The 26336-nt window shown below is 40.7% G+C and overlaps 3 protein-coding genes across 5 annotated transcripts in view; 1 reads left to right on the forward strand and 2 right to left on the reverse strand.

Moving 5' to 3' along the window:
* Positions 1–1262: 1262 nt before the first annotated feature.
* LOC308367921 (ubiquitin-conjugating enzyme E2 H) lies at positions 1263–8680 on the forward strand. Its single transcript, XM_080841924.1, has 7 exons — positions 1263–1515; positions 5470–5546; positions 6103–6177; positions 6544–6583; positions 6700–6752; positions 7436–7564; positions 7951–8680. Exons 1-7 carry the CDS (start codon positions 1463–1465, stop codon positions 8073–8075), a joined length of 552 nt encoding a protein of 183 aa, XP_080698050.1. The 5' UTR covers positions 1263–1462; the 3' UTR covers positions 8076–8680.
* Positions 8681–10578: 1898 nt separating this feature from the next.
* Positions 10579–21967, reverse strand: LOC308368119 (nuclear receptor subfamily 2 group C member 1-like). Of its 3 annotated transcripts, none has more exons than XM_080842197.1 (14): positions 20343–21967; positions 19412–19524; positions 18954–19178; positions 18654–18735; positions 18362–18541; positions 15717–15864; positions 15513–15609; positions 15008–15195; positions 14551–14704; positions 13892–14013; positions 13544–13686; positions 13093–13230; positions 12790–12895; positions 10579–12281 (listed from the first exon to the last, which is right to left on the reverse strand). In XM_080842197.1, exons 2-14 carry the CDS (start codon positions 19448–19450, stop codon positions 12107–12109), a joined length of 1797 nt encoding a protein of 598 aa, XP_080698323.1. In that variant the 5' UTR covers positions 19451–19524; positions 20343–21967; the 3' UTR covers positions 10579–12106. The 3 variants fall into 3 exon arrangements, with proteins under 3 accessions (XP_080698323.1, XP_080698321.1, XP_080698322.1); XM_080842195.1 differs by having other exon boundaries at positions 19383–19524; XM_080842196.1 differs by lacking the exon at positions 20343–21967 and having other exon boundaries at positions 19383–20094.
* A 1507-nt stretch (positions 21968–23474) lies between these two features.
* The window catches only part of LOC308368204 (tryptase-2-like), a gene marked incomplete at its 5' end in the record, with an annotated part of 5021 nt that continues 2159 nt past the window's right edge, over positions 23475–26336 (reverse strand). Inside the window, 2 exons of the mRNA XM_080842312.1 lie at positions 23475–23730; positions 24699–24838. Of these exons, the coding sequence (XP_080698438.1) occupies positions 23560–23730; positions 24699–24838 (311 nt within the window). The 3' untranslated portion in view covers positions 23475–23559. The remainder of the gene's footprint in view (positions 23731–24698; positions 24839–26336) is intronic.

Genomic DNA, 26336 nt, shown 5'->3' on the forward strand with positions numbered 1-26336 from the left:
ACAACACTAGTGTGGTCGCCAATCTGGATGCTAATGCCTTCAGAAAAATAATAAGTTAATGAATCAAATAGTATAAGTATTAAATATGTAATTTAAGAGTACTACGAGTACTTTGACTTGTGTAAAGGTATAGGCTATATGTTGGTTTACCCCCATGAGAAAATACACCTTTTCAATTGCAAGACTACAAAGAGATGGGAGCAGTTCCCAGGGTCCCTCATAAACTGATTTGCAGGTCCACCTTGCTTTATAAATGGTTACCCTATTCTTCCTTTGGCTGGAAACAGTAGATTGCAGAACAGTCTATGTTTTGTTTGTTGCAGAACAGTCTGTTTTAATTTGGGTTGAAGACCCAGAGGATATTGAATTACTGCAGAAAAACTGAGAAAATAAACTTCACACTTGTGCATACTAGCATTATTTTATGTTTTGAGATAGATTTTCACAAAGGCCAAAAATACTTTAAAATGTGGCTGTTGAATTACCATAGAATATCTCATTTTATCCTGTGGTATCCAGCGGCAGCAAACTGCTGGTCTTAGGCAGATGGGTCCCTCCTTTTGACCTGAGTTCAGTGAAAGGTTTCTTCCTGTCAAAACACTTTTCTGATTCTTTACATCGTTCTTCTGGGGAAGCAAAGGACAGCCACCCAAAGACATGCATTCCGAGTTGCTTTTTCAGCTAGCGTTACTACATTTCACGTTGGATGAGTGTGCCTTAAATACATTTAAATGCTGATCAAAGAAAGAAAGTGTATGAATCATATTTCAGGTAAAGATGTGCTGATGGACTTGAGATTCACATTCAGGCAAGTCAGTGTGTTTTTTTCAATAAGGGCTATTGGATAACAGGGTCTATAGAAACACTTTTAAGCTAAAGGTCAAGATAAGAGCAGTTTAAGATTATCAGCATTGTTCCAAAGGGCAGAATAACCCCCAAATAGGTAAGTGTGTTGCCAACAAATACTTGATGAGACAAGATTAAAAACACAGAGACAAAAAAATCCATGCATCTGATCCATTGTGCCAGCTTCCATCATGTAGGCTAAGCCATCAGAAATCTTGGCAATCAAATAAACGTGTGTCCTTTAATCAAGGCAATTGATTTATTCAGGATTTGTCCATCATTTTCTATAGCCTATTTGGAAATTAATCATTAACAAACTACATGGACTACAAAAGCGCATTTGTGTGACGTCCAATATATAGGCCACTCTGCAGTGTCGCTTATGACACGTCATTGGTAGAGGGAGAGAAGGTTCAATAGCTTGTTAGTTGAGAAACAGTGAACAGAGTTCTCGTGGTTGACAGAGGTTATTGTGGGGTGAGAGTGGACATCGTTAAAACAATTAACAAGGGAAGTAGTTGACATTGTGTGGATGAAATAAGTTCAAACTCAGATATTTAGTGATACATCGCTGAAAGGATTTCACTGCAGTGTTGCACTGTACAGGGACGCAAAAATGTCGTCTCCAAGTCCGGGCAAGAGGCGAATGGATACCGACGTGGTGAAACTGTATCCTTTTCCAGAAGATAAGAAGAAGATAATATTTTTGTTCCAAAATTACAGTGACAGTTATCAAGAAATAATTGAATCTGCATTATTATTCTGTGTAACATGCCCGTTTCTTTGTGTAACGATACTCATATGCCAATGTATCGATACTTTTTATTTGTATTTGTTATTGGACAGAAACATTACAAAACATCTTTTGACGGTCACCAAATGTTCGATTAAGTGTTGTCTTCGGGCTCTTAAGCCTTTGTAGTTAACGTTAGTCATTTCAGTGACGTAAGGTAAATAGCTTATTAGTCGAATGGTCAGTTGTCAAATTTGTTTTTGGCAAAATATGTCTACCGAGCTGACTTACATTTGCTATCTAACGATAGCTACTTAGAAAACGCCAGATAGTTTTAGTTAACTGAGCTAACAACAACTCGTCGTGGCAGTCGAGCTAGGTAGCTAGCCACGGAGCTGTTCAGGAAAACAACTCGAGTTAATTTGGTAACAGCTAACGTTAGCTAGCGATCTGTAACAGTTTACTAGTACTGAAAAACTGCCAGCTATATTTGAAGCTGCGAAACGGCAGCGAATGTTATTGCCTTTATTTGATGCAACCTGGCTATCCTTCGGAAAGTATTGTATTGTATAGCCAAGTATAGCGTTGACAGTTAGCTAGCGGAGAGAACTAGTCAACCATATTAATATGGAACCAGTTTACCTAAGGAGTAGGGGCATCCGTAGTTCTTTCATTATGTTTTAGGTGCGAGACAATTAAAATGTTGCTAGTCAGGGTGAGCTTACTGGTTAGCGTCATCGACCTAACCATCTCTTGTTAGATAACGTGTGTTCGCTTGGAAAATATACGTGTGTGTGTGGTAGTGGGGGGGCTTGAGCAATGGTTAGAGCAGGCCAACGTTGTTGACAGGCCTGCTGTGTGAAAAGGGAAAAATACAACGCAGTCCCTATATTTAGGCACCAGCACAGTACAAAAAAAAGGACATTTGTTCGTCGACCTGGCCTGATATGCAACATTTTGGTTGGAATTCAGAAAAATCTTATTTGATCAAGCTTGTCATGCAATATTGTTAAGCTTTTTGGACGAATCTATATCTGCAATTGCATAGCAAGTAGCATGTATGATTAACGGTTGTCTTAGGGGTGAAGTTACTAACGTTGGCTAGGAAAAAAATATGTTTACGTGTTCTTGTTGATTAAGGATTATTGTCAAAAGACGAGCTATTATTTCAATCGCTCTATCCACGAGTCCACACGGCAATGGATTTATGGATAATGACGTGTATATTTAAAGTTTAATATGATATTCAATGCCGTTCTTTGTCCTTGTTTATAGTGTGGCGTATTTTTGTCCTGTAGTTCAGGAAAATTACGTAGAGCACAACATAGGCTATTAGGGGAACTGCGGGTTACCACTCATCTCAAATCTGTAGATTGGTTTGTAAAATATATATATTTTTTAAAAATGTTGCAGTTATCATTACATAATATCCGTAAAAATGTAAAAAAAAAAAAAAATGCTTGAAAAATACACTCGTGTTAGACACGATACGACCATCTGGAAGATTAACTGAGCTCTAGTAGCTGCAGTGCTGCGTTTCTCCAAATAACACCTTTGCATGGAATCTATAATCTATCCATGGAGTTTTACCGAGTCCCAGTGCGTTTTACTGTCTACATCAGCAGGATGTAGTCACCGAAGTTTGGGCAAAGGCTGTGTGGACAAACGGGTTTAGTATTGTTTTTGTGCTCGTGCAGTTGCAGCTGGGAAACTGATTGGCTAGTGTGTTACCATCCGGAAACGGGTTGGAGGCGGAGTTTCGCAAACAGCTGATCGAGGACAACAAACCATACACTAGTCATGAGCGGGGGTTGGGTATAGCCTGCCTTAAGTGGTCAGACCATAAGTTGGGGCCCACCTGGCTTACGTGTCCAGATCATAATGAGACAGTCTTTTCCGAATTCACAATTTAAATATGTATATTTTGATAAAATCATTATTTAAAATCATTCACTCATAAAACTGATTTGTTATTTTTTGCAAATCATTTAAAGCTTGAACAGTCTGAATCTGATTGTTTTGTGACTTATCCTTTGAGTCCCAAACTAACTATGTTGTTATTACAACAGTTTACTTTAAAAGGAGTAACCAGTCACCTTATGCTTGAGGCATAGAACCTGTTTTTATATCCAAACTTCATGACCTCTTTAATGCTTTAGAATTGCACACAGGTTTAAATTACCTTTGCTGGGTTGTAAGACCCTACAATTTTAACATTTTTAGAAGTTAGCAAGTTGAATTTACTTTCTTGTGTTTATGGTAATTGATTAAATGCAGGTATTTATAAATCAGGCTTGGCATTAAAAATTCTACTATTGCTGACGACTGGTGGCAGACTAGCAGGGCCAGCTGAACAGGTTGAGGCCTGGTTTTGTGTGTCTGTGAGGGGTGACATAAGAGACATAGAGCTGCAGGCCAATGTGGGAGGTGGGACCAGAAGTGTCAATCCCCCTAGCCCTGCTCACCATTCAGGAATTCAGCATGCGAGCAGTGTTTAGGATGACAAAGCTTTCACAGTGGAATTCATGATTTCAGCTTCAGTGGAGCAGCTGGATGGTCTTGCTTATTCTAGAATGCTGCACTTCTAAATATGGGGGTTTCATCCACCATCGGTGGTTTTAAGTTAGGGTTGTTTTCCAAGGAAATTATCTTAGATTCTCTGAGATATTGGCTGAGGCCCAAATTGAAGGTCTTGTCCTAGTTTAGCATATTTTCTGAAGTACATATCATAGGGGCTTTCATGGTGGTACTTGACATCTAAAAGAATAGAAAATGATTACTGATAATTTGTTAAAATGATGTGTAGCAAGTGTTTTCTCAAGTATTGTATTCAAAATGTTTAACACCACATAAGTTTCAATGTTTTTAAATTTTAACTGCAATTTCAGAAGCTTTTCACCATTCTGTTGGGCTGATCAAATTGTATATTTACGTAGCAGAGAATGTGTTTTGCTAGTGCAAACAACTGAGGTACCACCCACAACAAGGGAAACCATCTTTTTTTTAAAGAGCCCTCCTACAACCGCTAAAAGAAGAACTGAGAAAGGAAATGTTCAAACAGTGGGGGGTAAACAGAACCACGCATGGGAGTATATTAAAAACATAGGGGTTGTTTTAATAGATTTGAGATGTATTACCTTCCCATCCCAAGTTATTTAATGCCTTAAAAGTCTTGAGTCACACATTCTTTGCGAATACTGGACGAAGGACTGCTCTGGAATGTTGTTGGCATGCTTCTCCAAATGCAACTTGTGTGTGTGTGTGTGTTTAAGTGAGTGGACTTGTAGGTCATGGTTGATCTAAGTACAGAATTATACCATCCCTTGATAATCATGACCTGAATCACTGCTTAGGCTGAGGCTTGATATTTCAATTTTTTTTATTCAACATACTGTTGTGGATGTCTGGATATCTGCCTGATATTCAAATTAAGTGATAAGAAGCTTAATGAAAGCCCACTTACCATGACCTCAGCTCCAACTGGTTATTTGCATGTATGTTGGACAGGGAGGCGTGCAGCTATTGCTACACCTGTGTATGCACGTTTATGTGCTTAACAGGAGAAAAGAGATGCATAGAAACATACCATGACTCACAGCATTCAGTGAAGTGCTGTAAAATGATCCCATGAAAGATTGAAGACTACACATTCTCTGTTATTTATCAGGTCTCAGCAAGTAGAGTCGGTGTACCAGCCATAGGTGAATATAATGTTGCTGCATTAGAGGTGTGTTAGAGTTTGTAATTGAGGACCCATGGAGACCTTAGGGGATTGACTCCTCCTCTCTCGTATTGTGTAAATGACATCTTTGGAATGACTCACGTCAGAGGCAAAGGTGCAGTTTTTTTCCCTTCTGACTCAGTGATGTTCCTTAACAACACGACAACAGCATCGAAAGCAAACATGAAGTTACCATCTTGAGTGGACTTAACGAGTTTGTGGTGAAATTTTATGGACCACAAGCAAGTAAGTTGTAATGTTTTTAAATGTTTGAATTTGTTTCTCATCTCTACACCAGTAACACCAGTTTTCCCCACTCCTTTTGCACATTGTGCATCTTGCTCTGTGGTGGCTATGACTTGTTCCAGAAAGCAAAGTCTCAGAGGCCATGAGTTTTGAGCAGATTATTTCTAAACTTGTGGAGCAAATGGCCTTTTTTTGTTTTTGTCAAACAGCTGTGAGATTAGCTGTTCTAATTTTAGTATCCATGAGGAAATGGCCGTCCATATCCAGTCAGACAGGAGGCACATACATGGTCACTGGAATTTTAGCGGCTTGGAGTGTCTTAAGTAAATTCCCACAAGCACACTCCTTATTGCTAGTTTACCTCACGTTACTGAGACAAAAGAAACTTGACTCTCAGGTGTCCTCTGTATCTTGTATGAAGATCAGCCTGTTGTGGTTTGCGATTACATTTTAGGGCCAGTGACCAGTAAGAAAGTTTGCCACACATAAATCATGTTATGTTTGGGTGTATTTTTTTTTTCCGTTTCTATTTAACTATTGATTAATTATTTTTCAGCACCATATGAAGAAGGCGTGTGGAAGGTGCGAGTCGATCTACCAGACAAATACCCATTCAAGTCTCCATCTATAGGTATGGCTAGCAATGCTTTGTGCTATAATGCCTCGTCACATCCACAGTAACAAACAGGCAGACCACAATAGGAAATCTCTCCTGAATCGCTCTCTTCAGTGAGTCATGCTGAGCAGCATGGACAGTGGGAAATAAACATGAGCCCGTTTTGGCGTTATGACATGCAATATGATGTCATTCTCAATGACCAGCAGCAATTCATGTAAACAGTACAATGAAATGGAGACGAAAACCAATACCTATGCAACAAGTATTTGGAATGCATCATGCTAGTTGCCCTGCTACACATAATGTGACAGTCTTGGTGTAATTGGAAGTATTGTGCATACATTTGAGGTCTAACATGGCTCTTGTTATTTTCTACAGGTTTTATGAATAAAATATTCCACCCAAACATTGATGAAGCGTAAGTGCAAACCTCCAGAGACAATCATGTATAAACTAATGCATTCTAAATGTTGCTGCACTGTTTGTCTTTCTGACACACAACTAATGTTAATACCATTTTTGTGAATGTTTCAGGTCAGGCACTGTCTGCCTAGATGTAATCAATCAGACATGGACAGCCCTTTATGGTAAGCAAAGATGAAGCACAAATCCATCATATAATCAGTAGACACCCAAAGTGGATGTATTTTTTTTTTGACTTCCCAGTGCTATGGTGTAACCAGCAAGGAAGCCCTTGTGAAGGGGGCGTCTAAAAATGTGGCAAGGCAGGAATTAAGCCTAAAGGTCTTCTTTCGTGATAATTGTGAAAGACTATTGTAAGAGACAGTATGCAACATGTTGCGATACAATAAAGCGTTGTTTTATAGCAACTAGTGCTGGTATCATCTTCAAATGAATTTTAATGGTGTTTATAGTCATGGGAAGGACAGATAAACACACCTGTCATTGCAACTAGATGCCTAGAACTATGCAGTTTTGTGGTCCTAGTCTGACAGAGAAAATGTAATGAAATGAAATGAAATGGCACATTGCCAAAAGAAACTAGTTAGTATGCTTAGTCTTTTATCAGTCCCAACTGTGCTGTTGTTGATGTTTGTAAGCATTTTTGTCTTTTCAGTAGTTTGCTAGTTGTCAACCAAAACTTCTTACTGCTACTTTAAGAAGTTATCCGGCTATATGTTTATTAGACAGGCGTCCTCCATGAGTGTGTTCATTTTGACACGCTAGTCTAATTGCTTAATACAAACCAAGGTAGCTCATTTAATTTCACTATTTGAAAACTGTAATATTGTTTTCCTTTCTCTTTCAGATCTCACCAACATTTTTGAGTCCTTCTTACCTCAGTTATTAGCGTACCCTAATCCCATCGATCCCTTAAACGGAGACGCAGCTGCCATGTACCTCCATCGGCCAGAGGAATACAAACAGAAAATCAAAGGTAAGTCTCAGAGGCAAGCTTTTTGAGCTGAAAACATTTAAAGCAACTGTTAACTGAATTAACAATTAATGAGATTTTCTTCTTCAGTCCCAGCTGAATTTGAGATCTTCAGAATTAGCTTTATCCATCCAGCCTGTGAGCTGGAATGTTTTAATGTTTATGTTTGATGTTTATGTAACCTTGTATCTAGACTACATGTAGTAGACGTGTTTATGTAGTACACGTGTATATGTCTGTATGTGGATTTAAAGTTGTTTACATTTACATCACATAGTAGATAGGAGCACTTTCTTTCAGAGCAGGTTTGCTGAAAGATATGTATCTAGCAGTGCTGCTTCCATCAATTAGTTGACCTCTTCTCTGTCCTCCCTCCCTATCTCCTGTAGAATACATCCAGAAATATGCAACAGAAGAGGCTCTAAAGGAACAGGAGGAAGGTGCTGGTGACTCTTCGTCAGAGAGCAGCATGTCGGATTTTTCAGAGGACGAGGCCCAGGACATGGAGTTGTAGTGCGATCCTGACGACTCTCCAACCACAAAGACTATGATGTTTTTCCTAAATATCTGAAGCAGACTTATGATATTCATATTTAAACATGGCAATTTTTTTATTACTAAACAGGAATTTTTATGACTATATTATTAGCGTCTGTGTTAATGGCACCCTTTTGTGAGGGTTTCTTCTTCTTCTTTTTTTTTTTTTCTTGATCATCCTCCCCACAAATTTCACAAAGCATTGTCATGTCCTGTCCCGCAACAATAGTAGCCCAGTCTGACCGCATGAGACGACTCATACCCCAATCATTATTTGTCACAGCAAAAACAAACGGGGGCTGATGTGGGACAAAGCGTTGATGACAAATGGTGGCCTCCTGCACCGACTGGCAAAAAAAGGAGAAGAAACTGTTGCTACATTATAGCAACGCTAAAACGTTCTCGTTCACAAACAGCCACTTTCCCCCAGTTTTAAGTTGAGCTGTTTATTTGGACAGTATACAAGTAGTTATATATGGACCCGAGTAAGGATTTCAAAGGCTTGTGCTGGTTATGTACTACCTTATTTGCCTCTTGCAAATTTCTTCTGCGGATTTTGGATTTCTTGCTTATTCTGAGTTGTGTGTGGGAGGGTGGGACAAGGGAGGGGGGGGGGGGGGGGGTAATGGACGCAAGACCTTTTTTTATATGCACAATGGATATTTTCACCTAATTGTTCGTATTAAGAGTATCTTGTGTACATAGAACATCGCGCCACACCGAGGATCAGTGGCTTTTCTGATCTGAGATGGGAACTCCATGTTCAGCAACAACCAAGACATTCTGCAGGTGAACTGTCGCCTGACCACAAGACTGCTGTCAAGGCTGTAGACATCAGTAGTGAAATTCAGAGATTTTTAAAGCCTCAGTTCCATTAGTTTTTTTTTTGTCTTACATGTCTTTTATCCTTTGCTCGTGACCACAAGGATTATTAACACAGAGATACCCACAATAAAATGCCCTGAGCATTGCTTTTAAAAATAGCCTGCAGATATTTTGGGTAACTGGCTGTGTGTATGTATACATCTTGTGTAGGCTAATCAGTATTCAGTTTTTATGTGGGGGTTGGGGAAGGGCGGGGAGGGGGGTGGGTAGTGTGTGTTTCATTTATCTTGTTTTTCCAGATTGTTAACACATCAATGTGTTAATACTAAATAGTCCCACATATCATTCTCCATGTTGCCAGTCTCCACAATGGCTCTGTATCATTATGACAGATGTGAGGTTCATTCTTTCTCCGTGTCAGCAGGATTTGCAACTCTGTTAAGTCACTGTACAAGCCATGTCTGTAAAGAAACAGTTGTGTTCTCTGAAAAGAGGAAATGGCAATAAAGAGTGATGTGGGGGAAACAAATTGTGTTTGCAAATTAAAGCCAGGTGACTCGCTTCGGTAAGAATAGTTGGAAATTTGTTACATTTGAACCCTGAAACAAACCAGCAAGCATGTTTTGACAATAGATTGATTGTTGACATCTTGACTGAAATCATTGTAAAGGATGACAGACTGATCATCTCTTCAAAGTAACAAAGCAAGCCAAACTTAGTTTGTGGCTAAACTAGATAATTAAACTTAGAATGAGGTTTGACTATTTCCATATTTGAAGCCTCCTGAAAATGCTCTGTTAAGTTTTACTTGTATGTTCCTGGGAGAGATGCTAACACTATTACTCACTGGTCTATTGCCTGTTAAGTTACATGTTTATGCGTGTTGGATGTATCATGTTTGACAGGGTACAGAAAAAACAAAAAGGGATTAATAACCCCTTTTGTGAAAGAAACTATAGCTGTGCAGCAATCCACTAGACAGTTGTCAACTTGTCACTATGCTTTAAATTGTGCAAGTATGCATAGGTTGAGCAGGAATACTTTTAATGGTTCTGGCATTTGACATTTCAATGGAGCGTGCTGAGCTGAGTTTACCTGAGTTCTGTAGGCTACTGGCATTTTGATAGATTTAAGTGTCTGAAACAACCAATAAATGAATGCTGAATAAAGTTTCCGCCAAAACACTTCATATGTTTTTTTAACAATATGCTGTATTATTTAACACAGGTTTGGGTGAAAATGTAATATTCTGCTGATGCTATTTTTGCTCAACATTTCAAATGTATTTAGGTCAGCTACCTCTCATTCCTTCAAGGACTCCAGATCCAAACAACATTATTGTGAAAACCTCCTAATGGGTGCTTGCTATTACAACCCTTTGAGGAGCCTTGCTTTTCTTGTTTCTTTACCTTCATAGTAAGTAGTTAATTGGCAAGTCATTGTTCTTCTTCCGCTCTCCTTTTTCCATTTGAACAATATTACATTGTACGTAGCACATATTGTTGCCTTCTTTTCTCAGTGTGCTTTTACCTTTTCTCATTACAATTAAGGAAATTTAACTTGCAGGGGGGAAAAAACAGACCACTTTGAAGCTGAAGAACGTGTAACATGTTCCTGATACTCATGACACCAGGAGTTTATTACATAATCACAACCATATCACTCTGAAAGTTCATTCTGAGACGAACACTACATGACTAGAAATTCATAGTTGCAGTTTTGCAGTCTTGATGTTTTTTTTCGGCCCATAATGATAACCACAGCATTCAGTGCCAAAAAGCAGATGCTTGATCTATTAGAGGTAGAGCAAGGGAACTGATTGTAACTTTAAGAGATGCTAAAATTAATTTAAAGAATACCAAAATGCTTCAGTAAGCCGTATAAAACACTTTTAAGTCTCAGTAAAAAAAGATTTCCTTAAGAACATGTAAATGGGTGTTGAAAGCTGAAAATGATTAAAGCTACAAGAATTTCTATTTAACCAACCAACACAATACAATGGCTTTGCTTTAAGAAGGGCCTCGTGATGGTCTGTCACTTTTAATAATTTATGTACAAATTTATACATATTTACGTATAACACATAGAAAAAAGTAATTCATCAGTAGTCATCCCTTCAAAGCAGGAAGGGAAGTTACAATATCACATTTGCCCCTTAGGCTTGCATTAGTTACATGAAACTATTTTGGCGGGTTGTGGCAGGCTACGATCAGCAAGGCTGGACACAGAAGGAAGTAAAGCGAGAGGACAGAGTTGGGCTAGAACTGCAAAATGGCAGGTACCATGTGGTCTGGTGCCCTCAGAGCTAACGTTAAAAGAGTGTACAAAACTTAAATGTCCCAAAATTACGCAACTAATATCAAAACAGGAAAACGTCTACACCTTACTCATAAAAAAATGCTAAGAATAAAATACGGATTCAAAAAATGCTCATTGAATATACGACAGTTGCTGAAACGTTCATTGCCAATCGTGTGAAAAAGAAATATATGTCTACTTGTGGAGTATGTTTTCTGTGGGCACTGCTCGGTGTTTGTCTGTTTACACTAGTCAGCTGAAAGTCTCCAAGCCCAAGAAATTCGGACTCATACTGACCACACAACTACTGGTATGCTGGCTCGCCCCTTCAGTAGAGGGTTCCCATCTGTGCAGATTATTTTTATGAGTGGTGATTTTATTGTAATTCCTATTATTATATTATATTATTGACACTAATTGTAATTTGTAATTTAAACACAAAGCAAGGATTTGCCTGGTTAAGGAAATGTTCTTCTTAGATGCGTTTGATTTGTGATTATAAATCAAATGATGAAACTACCAATAGAGAAACAGCTGTTGAATATTCACCATTAGGTTTGGCTTTATGCTACCTTTCCATACAGGTGCCATTATGTTCCTGGGTATATCTGTTGTCATGAGTAAATGTTTTTTATCAAAGCCTACACAGGTCTAGTCATCATTATGTCAATTCCATCGGACCTCATGTTGGGCAGCACTTGTTTGTCTTATAAAGGATGATCACTTCTCCAAGCCTGTTGTCTCTCCTCTTGAAAAGCAGAAACGAACCCCATCCACAGTACTAACAGCTGAAGGTAGGAGGACCTTCAGGTGGCGTAGAAGGTGGCAATCTTGCTCATACGGTCTGTGATCAGCACTGCAGCCAAGACAGTGCACTTCACTGAATCAGACGGTCACAGTGACCACCTGGCTGTTGTAGTCGGTGGACTCCATCTTAAGGATGTAGGGGATGATGCTATCGATCTGCACGTTGCCGATGAGACCGGCGAAGAAGAGCTCCTCTGTGATGGCCGCGCTCATCAGTCGGAGAGCTGGGAGACGCATGAGCAGCTTGGGCAGCCTGGAAGACGGGGAGAACAACAACGTGAATGCAACGAGACAGCCTGAACAAGCTAAAGACAGTGAAAGAAAAGGAGGCCTTGTGCTAACAGACTTGGATTGCGATTTGTTGTGCAATCTGTGCAGGAAGGAGTCAGTTGGAACTGTCAAGTATGGCTGAAAGTGCATGCCATTTGGCAGGCTCTCATTTAAATGTAAAGCCCTGTAGTCACTGCAGTGCTCAGTCAAGTGCTACATGATAGCTGCTGACATATGTGGACCTTTTTTCAACTGCAGCCCACATGACGGGTGACAGGTGCCAAGACGCACCAGGCATGCTTCTTCATTTTGGAGAATGGTGCTCTTAGCAAAATCTCTTCAATTCATTTTTAAAAGTCACCTTGTGTTATTTGTCATTGAATGCATATATTGCTATGCAAAACTTAAACCAGACCGTTTATGATGACAAATATGTGTCTTTCTTTTCTAGTGATATTTCTGAGAGAGTGAGAGGAATGGGCATGTCCGACCTGTATGTGTCCTCAGGATAGGTCCTCGTCACATAGTCCTGAAGCTCCATCATGGCTTTGTCCTGGAACCGCTCAATCTGCAACGTGTTGTCTATGCCAGGGTGATCTGAAAGGCACAAGTGTTTGGCTTTACACACATGCTCTATCCCCCCCCCCCCCCCATATGGACACTATAGTATGCAGCAAACTTTGAGCTCACCCTTGTCAAATTATTATGTAATGCATAGGTAATTATACTCTATCTATTTTTTGACCATTCCTCCTACAACCATCACACATGCGCTCTTGTGTTTCCCGCCTCACCGGGGCTGAAGAGGACGACTGCTTTCAGGTAGGCGTACTCGTACACATCTGGGGAGAGTTTGGACATGCTGTTGCAAAACTCCTGCATTCTCCAGATGTGCTCCATCACCAGCTTGATCCTTTCGGCAGAGACTTTTTCTAAGAGGGGAGAACCAAACATCCGTCAATCCCTGTAGGCTCCAGAAGACTAAGGAAGGTCTTAAGGAGAGCTTTTATGTAACGAACTTCCCAATATCTGCAGGTAAATACATATATTATCTATGTACAGTACAAACCTAAATGGAGTGGACAGGGTTTAGGTATCAATGGTAATACAATGTGTTACATGTTACAAATATGCAACATACTATGTTACCATTTATGTAACCATGTTACCACATACCATATATGACTAATACATTATTAAGATCACTTTTCTGATCAGTGGTGAAGTAAAGAGGATGGTGCTCACCTTCCTGTAGACTGGTCTGAAGATGATTGATGATGGCTTCCAGGATTGTGGCCACGTTCATCACACTGGAACACTGAGCCAGGCCAAGAGCGAACAGCTCGTTCCAGCAAGCCTTCATCAAGTTGATTTCATTGTCGTATCCACTGCGCCGCGAGGGGGGAACACGGATGAGAACGAGCATGATAAATATCCCTTACCCATTTTCTGATTACTGCTATCTACCTAAGCAGTTACGAAGTGTTTACACACACAAAAATGCACAGGAGTCAGCAGTGAAAAACGCAGAGAGAAGATGCAGATAAAGATTTGATGTCTTGTCAACTCTCATACAGCACAGGCCAGACTCACCCTAAAAGTTGGAAGGCAGGTATGGAGCGTGCCCAGTGCACGGAGAGGAAGAGGAGGCGGGAGGCTGACTCACAGATGTAGTTCACGTTGAGGCACTCAGGCGTGGGCGAGGGCATCATCAGCTAGAGAGAGATAAAACTAAGGAAGATCAGCTATAATTTCAAACCGGCAGAATGCACCTTGAAAGAGCCAAGGTCAATCTTCCTCATTCATCTTTGTGTTCATTTAAGGCAACAGGTGGGCAGGATTACTCAAATCATCTCCCTGGGGCATGACGTTAATGGCATGTTTGTGCTGAACTGTGGGCTCCCAGTGTATTAAAGCTGTGGAAAAAGGCCGAAGCCTTGTGTGGGCTTTCTACTGAATGCAAACCTTTATTACTGAAAAAAACTACAGGTCCAAGTAGCAAATCTCATTACCAACTCTGTGGGCAGGCGAGTCGTGAACATTGCCCATCCTGAGGGGAAGCTTTGGTTAAGCAGTAGCATCAACAACCAGCACCATATACAGGCCTGAGTAACCATGACTACCCTGGTTCAAGTCAGACCTGAGGTTGTTTCTTGTTGCATTTCTACCGTTCCGTCTCAATGAAGACTAGAACACCCCCAGAGTCAACAAAAAAAAAAAAACTGCTCCTTCCTCCTCTCCCTCTCTCTCACCTTGAAGGGGACATTGCTGTCTGAGAGCAGTGGGCCCTCCAGCTCTATGATGCTGCCAGATTGATCTCCTGACACCAGCTGCATGGTCGCCTCCAGGGACTCATGGGCGGGGCCGTCTCTAGGGTTCAGAGCCTTTGCCAGGGTGTCCAGTGCCCTGGCACAGAAATACAGAGCAGTGAAATACTAAAGGATTTGTGTATGTATACGTTGGGCTATTTAGAGATTTGCACTGAGGAGCTTATATTTCCCAAGTGCTCCTGGTGGTGGCCTAGAAACCACAGAAGCCATCTTGAGGCAGCAAACTTGTAACCAAATGGTCACCAGACCAATCTCAGGAATCAGAGGGGTAATGATTAAGTGAAAGAAATTGCAGAGACCTTAAATATAGGATTTGAAAAAAAAAAAACACCATATTTTCACCACAAGTATCTGGACAGAAAATAGTGATTTCACTCACCTTGTAATGTCACTTGCACTTTGTTCATTATCCACCTGAACTTCAGCTGTGGTGCTGTCTTCATTGCTGTGCATCTCTGTGGCCAGCATGTTCTGGCCCCCATCGCTCATCTCTCTGGCCTTGTTCAGGTGGTCCAGAGATGTGACTACGTGAGCTAGAGTGCTCAAGTCATCCTGGGACTGCTCATTCTGGAGAGAAATCCAAGTCCAAAGTCATAAACCGAAACATTCCAAAATAAACCTAAAACATTCTAAACGGATGCATGTAACACACAGCCACAAATGCCACAATTGCTAGAAGGATTGTTTACACTTTCCTGTGACAATTCATATGTTTAAATGTTTTTCTTATGCTCAATGGCACTGGCAAGAATTGGACGGACTGCATTTGAGTGTGAGTGTGGTGTAAATAAGAGCAGTTAATCTTTTAGGAACAATACACATCCACAACAGCTGTACATTTCACAATAATTTACAATCAAAATGTCAGCTAAGATTAAGCTCACCATTTCAGGAGATGCAGGGAGCAGGACTGTGTTTTCCACTTTGGGAAAAGGTTGCTGAATGTTTAGTAGCATGCTAGACTCAAGTAAACCTGAGGACCTGTAAAAAAGAAAGCCAAATAACAAACAAATCCTATTAGCAATCTTGCAAGAACACAAATAGAAACAGAGTTGCAGTTTCCCCCCCCCCCCCCCCCCCCTCCGTACTTTGCTGCTTCTTTGTTGGTCACAAAGGTGGGCATCGCAGTCAGTGGGCTACAGAGGTTCTTCCGGATGTAGATTTTCTCTGTGGATGCCGCGCAGTTGTTGGGCCTCTCTCTGCATACCTCCACTGGCTTCCTCTCACACTGAACAGCTGCATGATTTGAAGTCCACATCCACACATGATTCAAGCAATAAATCTGAGTACGTACAGCTTACTATAACAGAGACAAATTTGTGCAAGAAATCACACAGCGAGTTCTGATACAATGAAAAAGGACGTAACATAGAACAATTTGTTTTGTATTTGTTTTTATATGCTTTTGAGTAAATGATCCAATCTGTCAGATCACAGGCCTAGCACACACTGGTCCTGATTTGCCCTGACCTCAAGCTGGCTCAAACATTCATCCTCTTAGTTTATCCTTTTTTTTTTGAGGAATGCAAAAATCTTATTTTAACCCCTCGGAAGGAGGATCCTGGTTCCAACTTGTGAATAACAATAAAGTATAGTAAACATGTTATTTCTAACTACTATGAATTCTACTTTGTGAACAATAATTTCAACATTGGGTGAGATTTGAGAAAAGGTGGAGGACTCTACATGGCACAGCAAAAGTACAGCGGCAACCTGAAGCATCCGAAACAAAATCAGACGGATCTGGAGGAAAAGGGAGGAGCACACAATCGACAGGTGAGCTGTCAGCACGTTCAAACTGGACTTATCATGAAACTGATCTTGCGTGCTTGCGCTTTATCAAAACATCACACAACTCAGGGTTCGAATACACATGAGCTTTTTTTTTTAAAACGGGACGCTCGAAAATGCATTGATTCCTATGGTACGGCGCGCTTTGCGTGAAAAGTTACATTGTTATATGGGCCATTCTACCGAATTGATGCAGTCATGTCGGATATATTTTGAATTTTTTTATGGTTTATTCCCAAAACTTGGTCCGTATGTATATTGTACCATATCTAAAGTACACATATCTAGTAAAAGAACAGTCAAGTTTTATATTGTATTTTCAGAATGTGTTGGAATGTTTTTCCTCTTCCAAAAATTGTCACTACCGAAACATCACATTTACTATAGTAAAAAAGTATTATTATTGACCTGTTCAGATTGTGTTTCCTTCCCTTCTCTGAAGAGTATTTTTACAAATATTTCTTGAAGGTTTTCACAATGAAATCCATAGAAATGAAGTTTTTACCAAATTTTCAAGTTCAATTTATCTGTTTCGGTAGTGACTGCACTGTTTCGGTAGTGACTGCACTGTTGGATGGATGTTAATTTCTCTCCCAAAATCATCCAAAAGGTGCTCTGGGCCGCCCTTTAGTCCACATAACACATTTATTTAAAAATTATGGGATTGAACTACTTACCATTTCATTTTGTCACTACCGAAATCATCTGGTCACTACCATATGTTTCGGTAGTGACTGTTTCGGTAGTGACAATTCTAGCTAACTTTAAGCATAAATAAAGAATTATAGCACGCACACGGCTTGCAAACACATCTTTGAAGAGGTGAACACACATACAAACATAAGATTTTCCATGAAACCCCAAAAGGTTTACTTAATTGAAGAAAACATGCGTTTCGGTAGTGACAATTCTTAAGGTTACACGTCGATTTTCAGACTTTGGAACACATTTATATAAAAACTATGGGATTTAGCCACTTACCATTCAACCATGAGGGACAGAGATGCAATGTCACTGCATGGTCAAAAATGCAGAGTCGTGGCTAAAACACAGGCTCAGCCAACGGACTAAAACTCTTGTGTTTCGGTAGTGACATGAAAACTAGGGACATGATTTTTTGAGTATAGTAAATTGATTTAAAAATTAAACCCACAATAAATCTAAATATTCCAAGTTCTGTTTCAACCCAATCATAAAGATCTTTGAAATGAAATCCTTGAAAAAAATCTTAAAAAATTGAAAAGTGTTATTTAAAGGCATTGAAATTTAGATGTCAGGGTTGGGGACAGCTACTTCCCAATAGAAAGTACCCTATAAATGATGATTTTGTATATATTTAGCTTATCACTATCTCATGTAATGCATTGGGCTTATATAGACCATAACATTTTCTAATTAAACATCTATGCCTAAATACCTAATTGTTTTGTAAATAGTTTTTATTGTTGAGGGACTGCATATTACACGAATTCGGTAGAATGGCCCATATATCCTCGGTTGAAAACGTCCACAAATAAAAATCCATTATACGCCCTCAAAGGCATTGTTCTGGCAGGCTTAGCTGGGCAATAGTTGTAAATGAACTTTATACTTGCTCAGCTGTTTACTTTGCTTTCCATTCCTTACTCTCTGTACTTTGTATTGATATCAGGGGTGGGCACTCATATATGTGACGTACAGGCTTTTGATATCAGGGTTGCCTGCTCATACATGTGACGTACAGGCTCTTTTAGTCAGTCTTGCTTTGTGTTATCAACATACCAAGTGAGAATATTATTCCAATCTTGCATTAGGCCAAAGAAAATTACAATGTCTGGCCCCTCTATCTTTGGCTTTGGTCTTGACATTAAACAGATTTTGGCTTTTAGCTACAATGACAATAACCAACAAAAGGGAAAAAAAGCTTAGCATTATTTAAGAAATAATGGACTTCTGTTCTTACAATCTTGCTTCATGCCGACAGCTATGCAGCGCTGTAGTCGACAATATTGACAGCGGTTACGATGATGCTTGTTAATTACGCAGTCTCCAGACCCTCTGCATGAGTACAAGAGGCTCTTCCTAATGCTCCGCTTGAAGAACCCTTTGCAGCCCTCACAGCTCACAGCGCCATAGTGTCGTCCTACAAAGAGCAGTAATAAGAGAATCAGTGTGGAAGTTATCTCTGTGTTTGTGACTTATGCCATGCAACACATGGAGTGACACACATATCAAAGTGCCCAGAACAGCTTTACCCGAGGCTTTGTCTCCACACACCACACAGTATTCGACCACAGACTTGATGGGTGACTGCTCCAAACCATCTTTGGTCACAAACTGAGGAGAAGTAGTATTAAAAATTAGTTTTCAACTATTGATTCACAGTTCAAAAATACAACACAGACATGCAGATTTTGCTTCCTTCTTCTAGACATTTAAAGCTTCTATAGGCTACTTGCATATCATCATATTTATCAATCTGTTTCACAGGCTAATACCTCATTCCTTGCAAGTTACTTATAGTTAAATATGCGAAGTGCAAGTGGACCCCTCACCTGTATTTGTTGTCCAGCTAAATCAGAGGCGGTAAATAGTAGCTGATTGCCATCGGGGGTGGCAAGAAAGACTTTACCCTGTGGAGACTCTTGCTTGGTTAGTATCACTTTTCCTGCTGTAGAATAGTCAGCATTGGCCAAGATGAATTGCTGTTTCCCAGCAGACAGCTGCTCCAAAGCTGTAACAATCTGTATCTTTTGGCCTGTCTGTTGATCTGTCACAATCTATACAAATTAAAAAGGACAAATCATTGAAACTCACACACAAAGAGCGTGAAATTATCCTGTACAATTGCTTGTTTCCAACACTACTTTCTCAGATGTAATGATCAATGTGTATCAATCTTCCTTTGAACGTTTACACAGCAGTGACCTCTAATAGCTTATTATGGACTTTTGTTATGTACGTATGTAACTTATGTTTATAACCTGAATGCGATGTCCTAGTCCCAATGCACCTTCTCCTGAAACCAGATGAATTTGCTGAGTCTCTCCATCCATGCTGATAATCACATCGAAGCTGTCACTTCACAGGCCCATGATGAAAATGTTGAAACTGGAACACAAAGACCTACGAGACAATAATACATACAGCCCACTGGTAGTCATTTATTAACAAAAAGCTACAAATCATACTTATATCTGATGGGTCAAACAGCTGAATGAGCATTCCCTGCTAAGAAAACGAGAGTACAACATGTGGTGCTAAAAAAATGGTGCAAGAATCTTAATGAATATGCCCACCGCCAGTATCTATCGATATTGGCTTTGGCATATGCATATGAGAATGACGGTGTTTTTTAGCTTCGTATTCGTTTGAACCAAAGGAGACTATGCTTTGTAATGACATATTAGGCCTACAAGAAGGAAATTGAGAGCATGTTCGGAAATATTAATTTTATGAGACATCTTCGGTGTCACAAATAATGAAGTGGACGGTCTGTAGTCTGCAACGTTAGATCATGCGATACAGGGTAAAAAAAGATTTAGATATCTGTTTAAAAGTGTCTTCGTTAGCTTGGTAGCTAGCCAGCTAGCCAAGTGCGTAGACGATATGGAACTATTAAATCGACTAAACTACTGTGGTCAAATATCACGTTTTATGGTAATGTAGCGTGGAAATCGTAGCTGTCAACACTGAACCATGCTGGACACCCTACGTTTAACCTTTAACATGCACAGTCGAAGTTCGTAACAACGGAAGATAAATAACGTTAGATATTTCTTTTCCTGTAGGTGAAAGGTCAACATTGAAGGGTTAAAGAAAGCCGAGGTCGACGGTACAAGGCAGACACGACGCGAACAAACACAAGATGGAATGCAGTGAACAAGCTAAGCATAGCCTTAATGCTGCTTATTTCATAAAAATACAACATGATCATAACGCACCAGTTGTCTTCCATGGAGGAGCTCCAGGACCAGACGCTTCCAACAGTTCTTCAGTCGACACTGGATACACTGTTAGCTAGCTAATATTAGCACATGTGCTAACATGGCAAACAACCTAGCATAGCTTGTCAGCTGTATTGACGTGGCTACGTTTCGTGTTGTAGCAATGCCACTAAATACGGTGCATGTTTCCACTGTACTCACTTCACTGAAGCACTGCAGTTGTAAACCGATCTACATGTTTAGTTGGGTGGTTTACTAGCTACATCATGTATTTTAAGCAGAGCGCAAAAGCTAGGCTAAATTGACCTACTACCGCTAATTGGCTAACTAAAGCTAAAATTCATTCATATAGCAGCCAGTGTTCATAATATGCCAGCTTCTCCACATAAACTGATGGCCATAAAGACCGCTACAGCAGCTGACTACAGTCTGCAGTTAGTGTCATAGTACCTCAGTTCAGGTTGGCCTGAGTACATAGGCAATGTTCCAGCAGTGATTAAAGAGTACTTTCCCATCAGAAATGAACTGTCTGAACACAACAGGGTTGTCATTAGAGGAAACCGCATGGTGATTCCTGATGTCATGATAGCAGACATCCTGGATGGAATACATGACGGACATCAAGGTCTGACAAAGTGCCGAGAGCGGTCCATGAATCTGTGTGGTGGCCCGGCGTCTCATCTGAAATTAAAAACAGATCCAGTCCAGTCTTGTCAGGTATGCCGTGAGATGAAACCTGCACAGCGAAAGGAGCCCCTGATCTCAACCCCTTTTCCTGATTGACCCTGGAAGAGACTTGCCATTGACCTGTGTGAACATAAAACACATCTACCTTGTTGTCTCGGACTACTTCTCCAGGTTCCTTGACATACTTCACCTGCCAACAACTTCTGCTTCACAGGTGATTTTAAAGCTGAAAGCATTGTTTGGAAGATTTGGTTGTCCAGATGAGGTTGTTTCAGACAATGGGCCTCAGTTCTCATGCCAAGAGTTTGCAAGACAGTTTGACTTTACACACATCACCTCTAGTCCACACAACCCCCAAGGGAACGGACATGAAGAGAGAGGAGTACAAACCACAAAGAGCATCCTACAACAGAAAGATCCTCTGCTCGCCCTTCTGTGCTATAGGTCAAAGCCTTGCGCCACCACAGGCGTGAGCCCAGCAGAACTGCTTATGGGCTGGAAGATCAAAACAACTCTTCCGACTCTGGAGGCCAATCTTCAGCCTCGATGGCCTGATCTGGAATTAGTCAGGAATAAGGATCCAATGGAAAACCGAAACAAGCATTCTACTTTAATCAGCGCCATGGAGCCAGACCCCTACCATCACTAAAACCAGGTGATCCAGTCATCATGAAATTGGACCATCAGAAGTCCTGAAAACACCTGCCATAGTCACTGGAGAAGGCATCACACCTCGCTCCTTTGTCATTGAAACACCTGCGACGCAACCGCCGTCACTTGCAACATGTTCCTGAAAAAGCTGGAGCTGCACACCCTTTAGCTCCAGACGGAGTACAGCAGGGAGCTGCTGGACAGCAGCCCGACACTCCAGTTACGACTGACACTACCTCACCAACAGCCAGTGTCAAACCACCAGACCCACAGAATGGACTGTTTCATACCCGGTCTGGCAGACTGAGTAAACCTGAGGAAAGACTGAATTTGTGAAGAAGGAAAAAAAAAGAATGTCACATGTACACTGTGCTGTATGTTGTTCAGTAATTGGACTGTGGGGAGGGGGAAGAAAACGAAGAGAAAACAATAAGGGTGTTGGTTCTGTGTATTGAAAAGTTTAATGAAGCTGTGAAATGAGCCAATGTTTCTAATGATCTAATTGATAAAATGAGTTATTGTTTGATAAGTTGAAGTTATATCAGTGTCTTGCTGATTTAATGAAAGCAGTATTTTTTGAATGTTCAGTCAGGAAATGTAATTGTCTTGTTTTGTTCTGATAGAAAGAAAGAAGCAGAAAAGGGGAGATCTCATATAATGTGTACATGTGTATGTGACCATATGAGTGATGTCACCGGAAATTAGATCACGGGAGATATACTTTAGTCTAGAGTTAATGCTTAGAGTGATAAGTTGGATTTACCTGCCTGTGTTACCTGCACATTTGTTTAATAGATAACTTTGCACTTGAATACGTATTGAGTGGAAATCAGCTCTTTACAGTCCCTGGGCACCATAAAGGCTGCCTACTGAGGAAGGACAGCTCAGGATGGTTTAAAGGCTGCCTACTGAGGAAGGACAGCTCAGGATGGGTTAAAGGCTGCCTACTGAGGAAGGACAGCTCATGATGGGTTAAAGGCTGCCTACTGAGGAAGGACAGCTCAGGATGGGTTAAAGGCTGCCTACTGAGGAAGGACAGCTCAGGATGGCATGGGTTAAAGGCAGAGGACACATTTCACCGGAAACCTCGTCAGCATGTCCTGTGTCCCACTCACAGGGTTTAAATGTGTGTGTGCCCTGGTGTGTGAATGTGTGTGCCCTAGTGTGACTGTGTGTGCCCTGGTATGTGTTTGCCAAATACTGTAGGTAATGTGATGATGTGTTGGGAGACTATTGATAGACTTTTGATCCAGTGATGGCCATATTGATTATTGATCCAGTAATGGCCATATTGATTAGTGATAAAGTCTGCAGAGGTGGTGTCAGCCTACCCCCAGACCTGTCTACCAGTAAACGTGTCTTCTCTCATTGTCCAGCTTGTATTGATTGCTTGTGCAAAGCTATTGATTATTGTATTGATTGCTTGTGCAAAGCTATAGTTGTTTTTTCTGAGACAACTGGTAATAGTGTGTGCACATTAAAATAATAATAAAAATAATAATGAGTGAGTGATGGACGTGTTTCTATTTAGTCCAACATCCAGTGCACACCCACACACATACACACACACTGCACATCTCACAGTGTCAGACCAGGCACAGACTCACTCACACACACACACACACATCCACTGCACCTGTCACAGTGTCACACCATGCACAGACTCTCACACACTAAAACACACACACATACGTGTTTGATGCTAGAGACTTTATTGAAGAGAAGCGAGTGAAAGAAGAAGCCAAAAAAGGTCAAGCAGAGGGGGAGTTCTCCTCCCTGTGTGACCAGTAGAGGGCGCTGTGGTTCAGCTGGAGCCGTGGCCAGCAGATGGCGCTGTGGTTCAGCTGGAGCCGTGGCCAGTAGATGACGCTGTGGTTCAGCTGGAGCCGTGGGTGCGGATGGCGTCCTCGATGAAGGTTATGTAGTTGTACACACGCGTGTAGACCCCAGTGTAGTTGGTCTTGGCACAGCCTTTTCCCCAACTCACCACCCCCACCTGGACGAACTGCCCAAACGACCTACACACCAGGGGGCCACCAGAATCACCCTAGACACACACAAACACACCACACATGCACACAAAGACACAAACCGCACACACACACACACACGTGCACACCAGACACGCACGAACACAGACACACACACCACACACACACACACACCCCAGACATGCACACACACACACACACAGATAGATACAAAAAACATACTGAAAAAAAACACATTCTCACATAGAATCCTGCTCCCACATACATTCACACACTCACACTCACACACTCACACTCACACACTCTACACACACACACACACACACTCACACACTCTACCGACACACACACACACACACACACTACAGACGCATACACACACACACTCTCACTCACACACTCTATCTACAACCACACACACACACACACTCTCTCACTCTAAGGATACACACACACACACAAACAGATAAACAAACATTCATAGAAACGCATACATTTCGATATTCACTGAAACACATAGTTATGCTCCACACACACACACACACACACATACACACACACAAACACCCGCAATCATATTTATTTATTTCAACCTTCATACTCATACAGTCAAATATTTATCCCTGCACTTCTTGGACTCTCCACTTCTTTGAACTATTGTTGTGTTAAAATGAACAGCTCCTGTATATAGGCATTCCTTGTTTTATATACTTTTTTAGAGTTCTTAGACCGTTGCACTGTTTGTATTGTTTTGTGTTGTGATGTAAATTATATTCTGTGTAAGCACACTGAGAGCCACTTTACCAAGTCAAATTCCTTATTTGTGCAAACTTACTTGGCCAATAAAACCTGATTCTGATTCTGACAAACACACACACACACACACACAGATAAAGACACAGACACAGACACAGACACAGACACAGACACACACACACACACACACACACACACACACATACGCACGCACACACACACACACACACACACACACACACACACACACACACACACACACACCTACCTGACAGGCGTCCCTGCCCCCTTCCAGGTCTCCGGCACACAGCATGTTATAGTTGGACTGGGGGTAGATCCGCCTGCAGGTGACGTCATCCACCAGAGGAAGCTTCAGCTGCTGCAGGGTCTGATCACCGCCCAGCCTCCCTGGAGAGAGAGAGGGAGAGAAGGAGTGATAGAGAGGGAGGGAGGGGAGAGAGAGAGAGAGAGAATTCATACCAATTAACACCAATTCATAAAAAAGGTGACAAACTTAATCCTAATAACTATAGAGGCATCTCACAGGACAGCAATTTAGGGAAATTATTCTGTGGCATCCTGAACAACAGAATAACAACATTTATCCAGAACAATAATATAATACATTCATCCCAGATAGGCTTCTCTCAAAACAACAGAACAACTGACCATATATACACCTTGCACACACTCATAGAGGAACACGGACAAAATGTTAAAAAAGGTCAAATATTTGGCTGCTTCATTGACTTTAGCAAAGCTTTCGACTCAGTATGGCATGACGGACTTATGTTGAAATTAATTGATAGTGGAATTGGGGGCAAAACGTATGACATCATCAAAGATATGTATAAAAACTATAAATGCTGTGTAAAAATTCAGGCTAACATATTATATATATATCACACAACAGGAGTTTGACAAGGCTGTTGCTTAAGTCCAATCTTATTCAATATATATATAAATGATTTGGCAATTTTTTTTTAAAGATCTTCATCCCCAGGTCTTAAACTTTTACATAAAGATAAATGCCTGCTTTTTGCCGATGATCTCCTCCTACTCTCCCCTAGTGCAGAGGCGCTTCAGGAAAGTCTGAATATTGTCAATGGGCCCTTTCAATTAACCTGGATAAATCAAAAATCATTGTATTCCAAAAAAGACACTCCTCACACAATAATAAAAACAGCTTCACAATTGGCGAGGAATAACTGGAACAAGTAGAAAAATATATTGTTATTTGGGACGAATGATTTCTTCAACTGGACTTTTTGATGGAGCAATAACAGATCTAACGGAAAAGGCAAGAAAAACCTATTACATGCTCAGGAAATCCCTACTAAAATATAACCCCCCCCATAAAACTCTGGCTAAAACTTTTTGATTCAATACTGAAACCTATATTACTGTATGGGAGTGAAGTTTGGGGAACTACATTTTAAAACAAATTGGACTCATTGAACAAAAGCCACCCCGAACTATTCCATTCTAAGCAGTATAGAAAATTACACTAACTTCTGGAAGAACCAAATGAAAGAGTCCAGCAAGCTAAATGTATACAGAACATTAAAAAAGGACTACAAATTGGCACCATACTTAATTCAAATAAAAAATGATAAACGAAGAATTATATTAACAAAGTACAGGCTCAGCGACCATAGTCATGCAGTAGAGAAGGGGCGGCACAGACAATGCTGGGTGGCTCCCGAAGGGAGACTATGCGTCCACTGCAACATGAACGCTGTTGAAAATGAGCCTCATTTTCTGACGGAATGTACAAAGTACCACAATATAAGAAATGCATATTACAACCAATTTGAAGACATCCACCCTGGTTTCATAAACCTAACGAACCAACAAAAACTACCATTCGTCCTGGGGGAAATTGAGACATGTAACATTTTAGCAT

The sequence above is a fragment of the Sprattus sprattus genome (assembly GCF_963457725.1).
Source record: "Sprattus sprattus genome assembly, chromosome: 7".
In the NCBI taxonomy this organism is placed as follows: domain Eukaryota; kingdom Metazoa; phylum Chordata; class Actinopteri; order Clupeiformes; family Clupeidae; genus Sprattus; species Sprattus sprattus.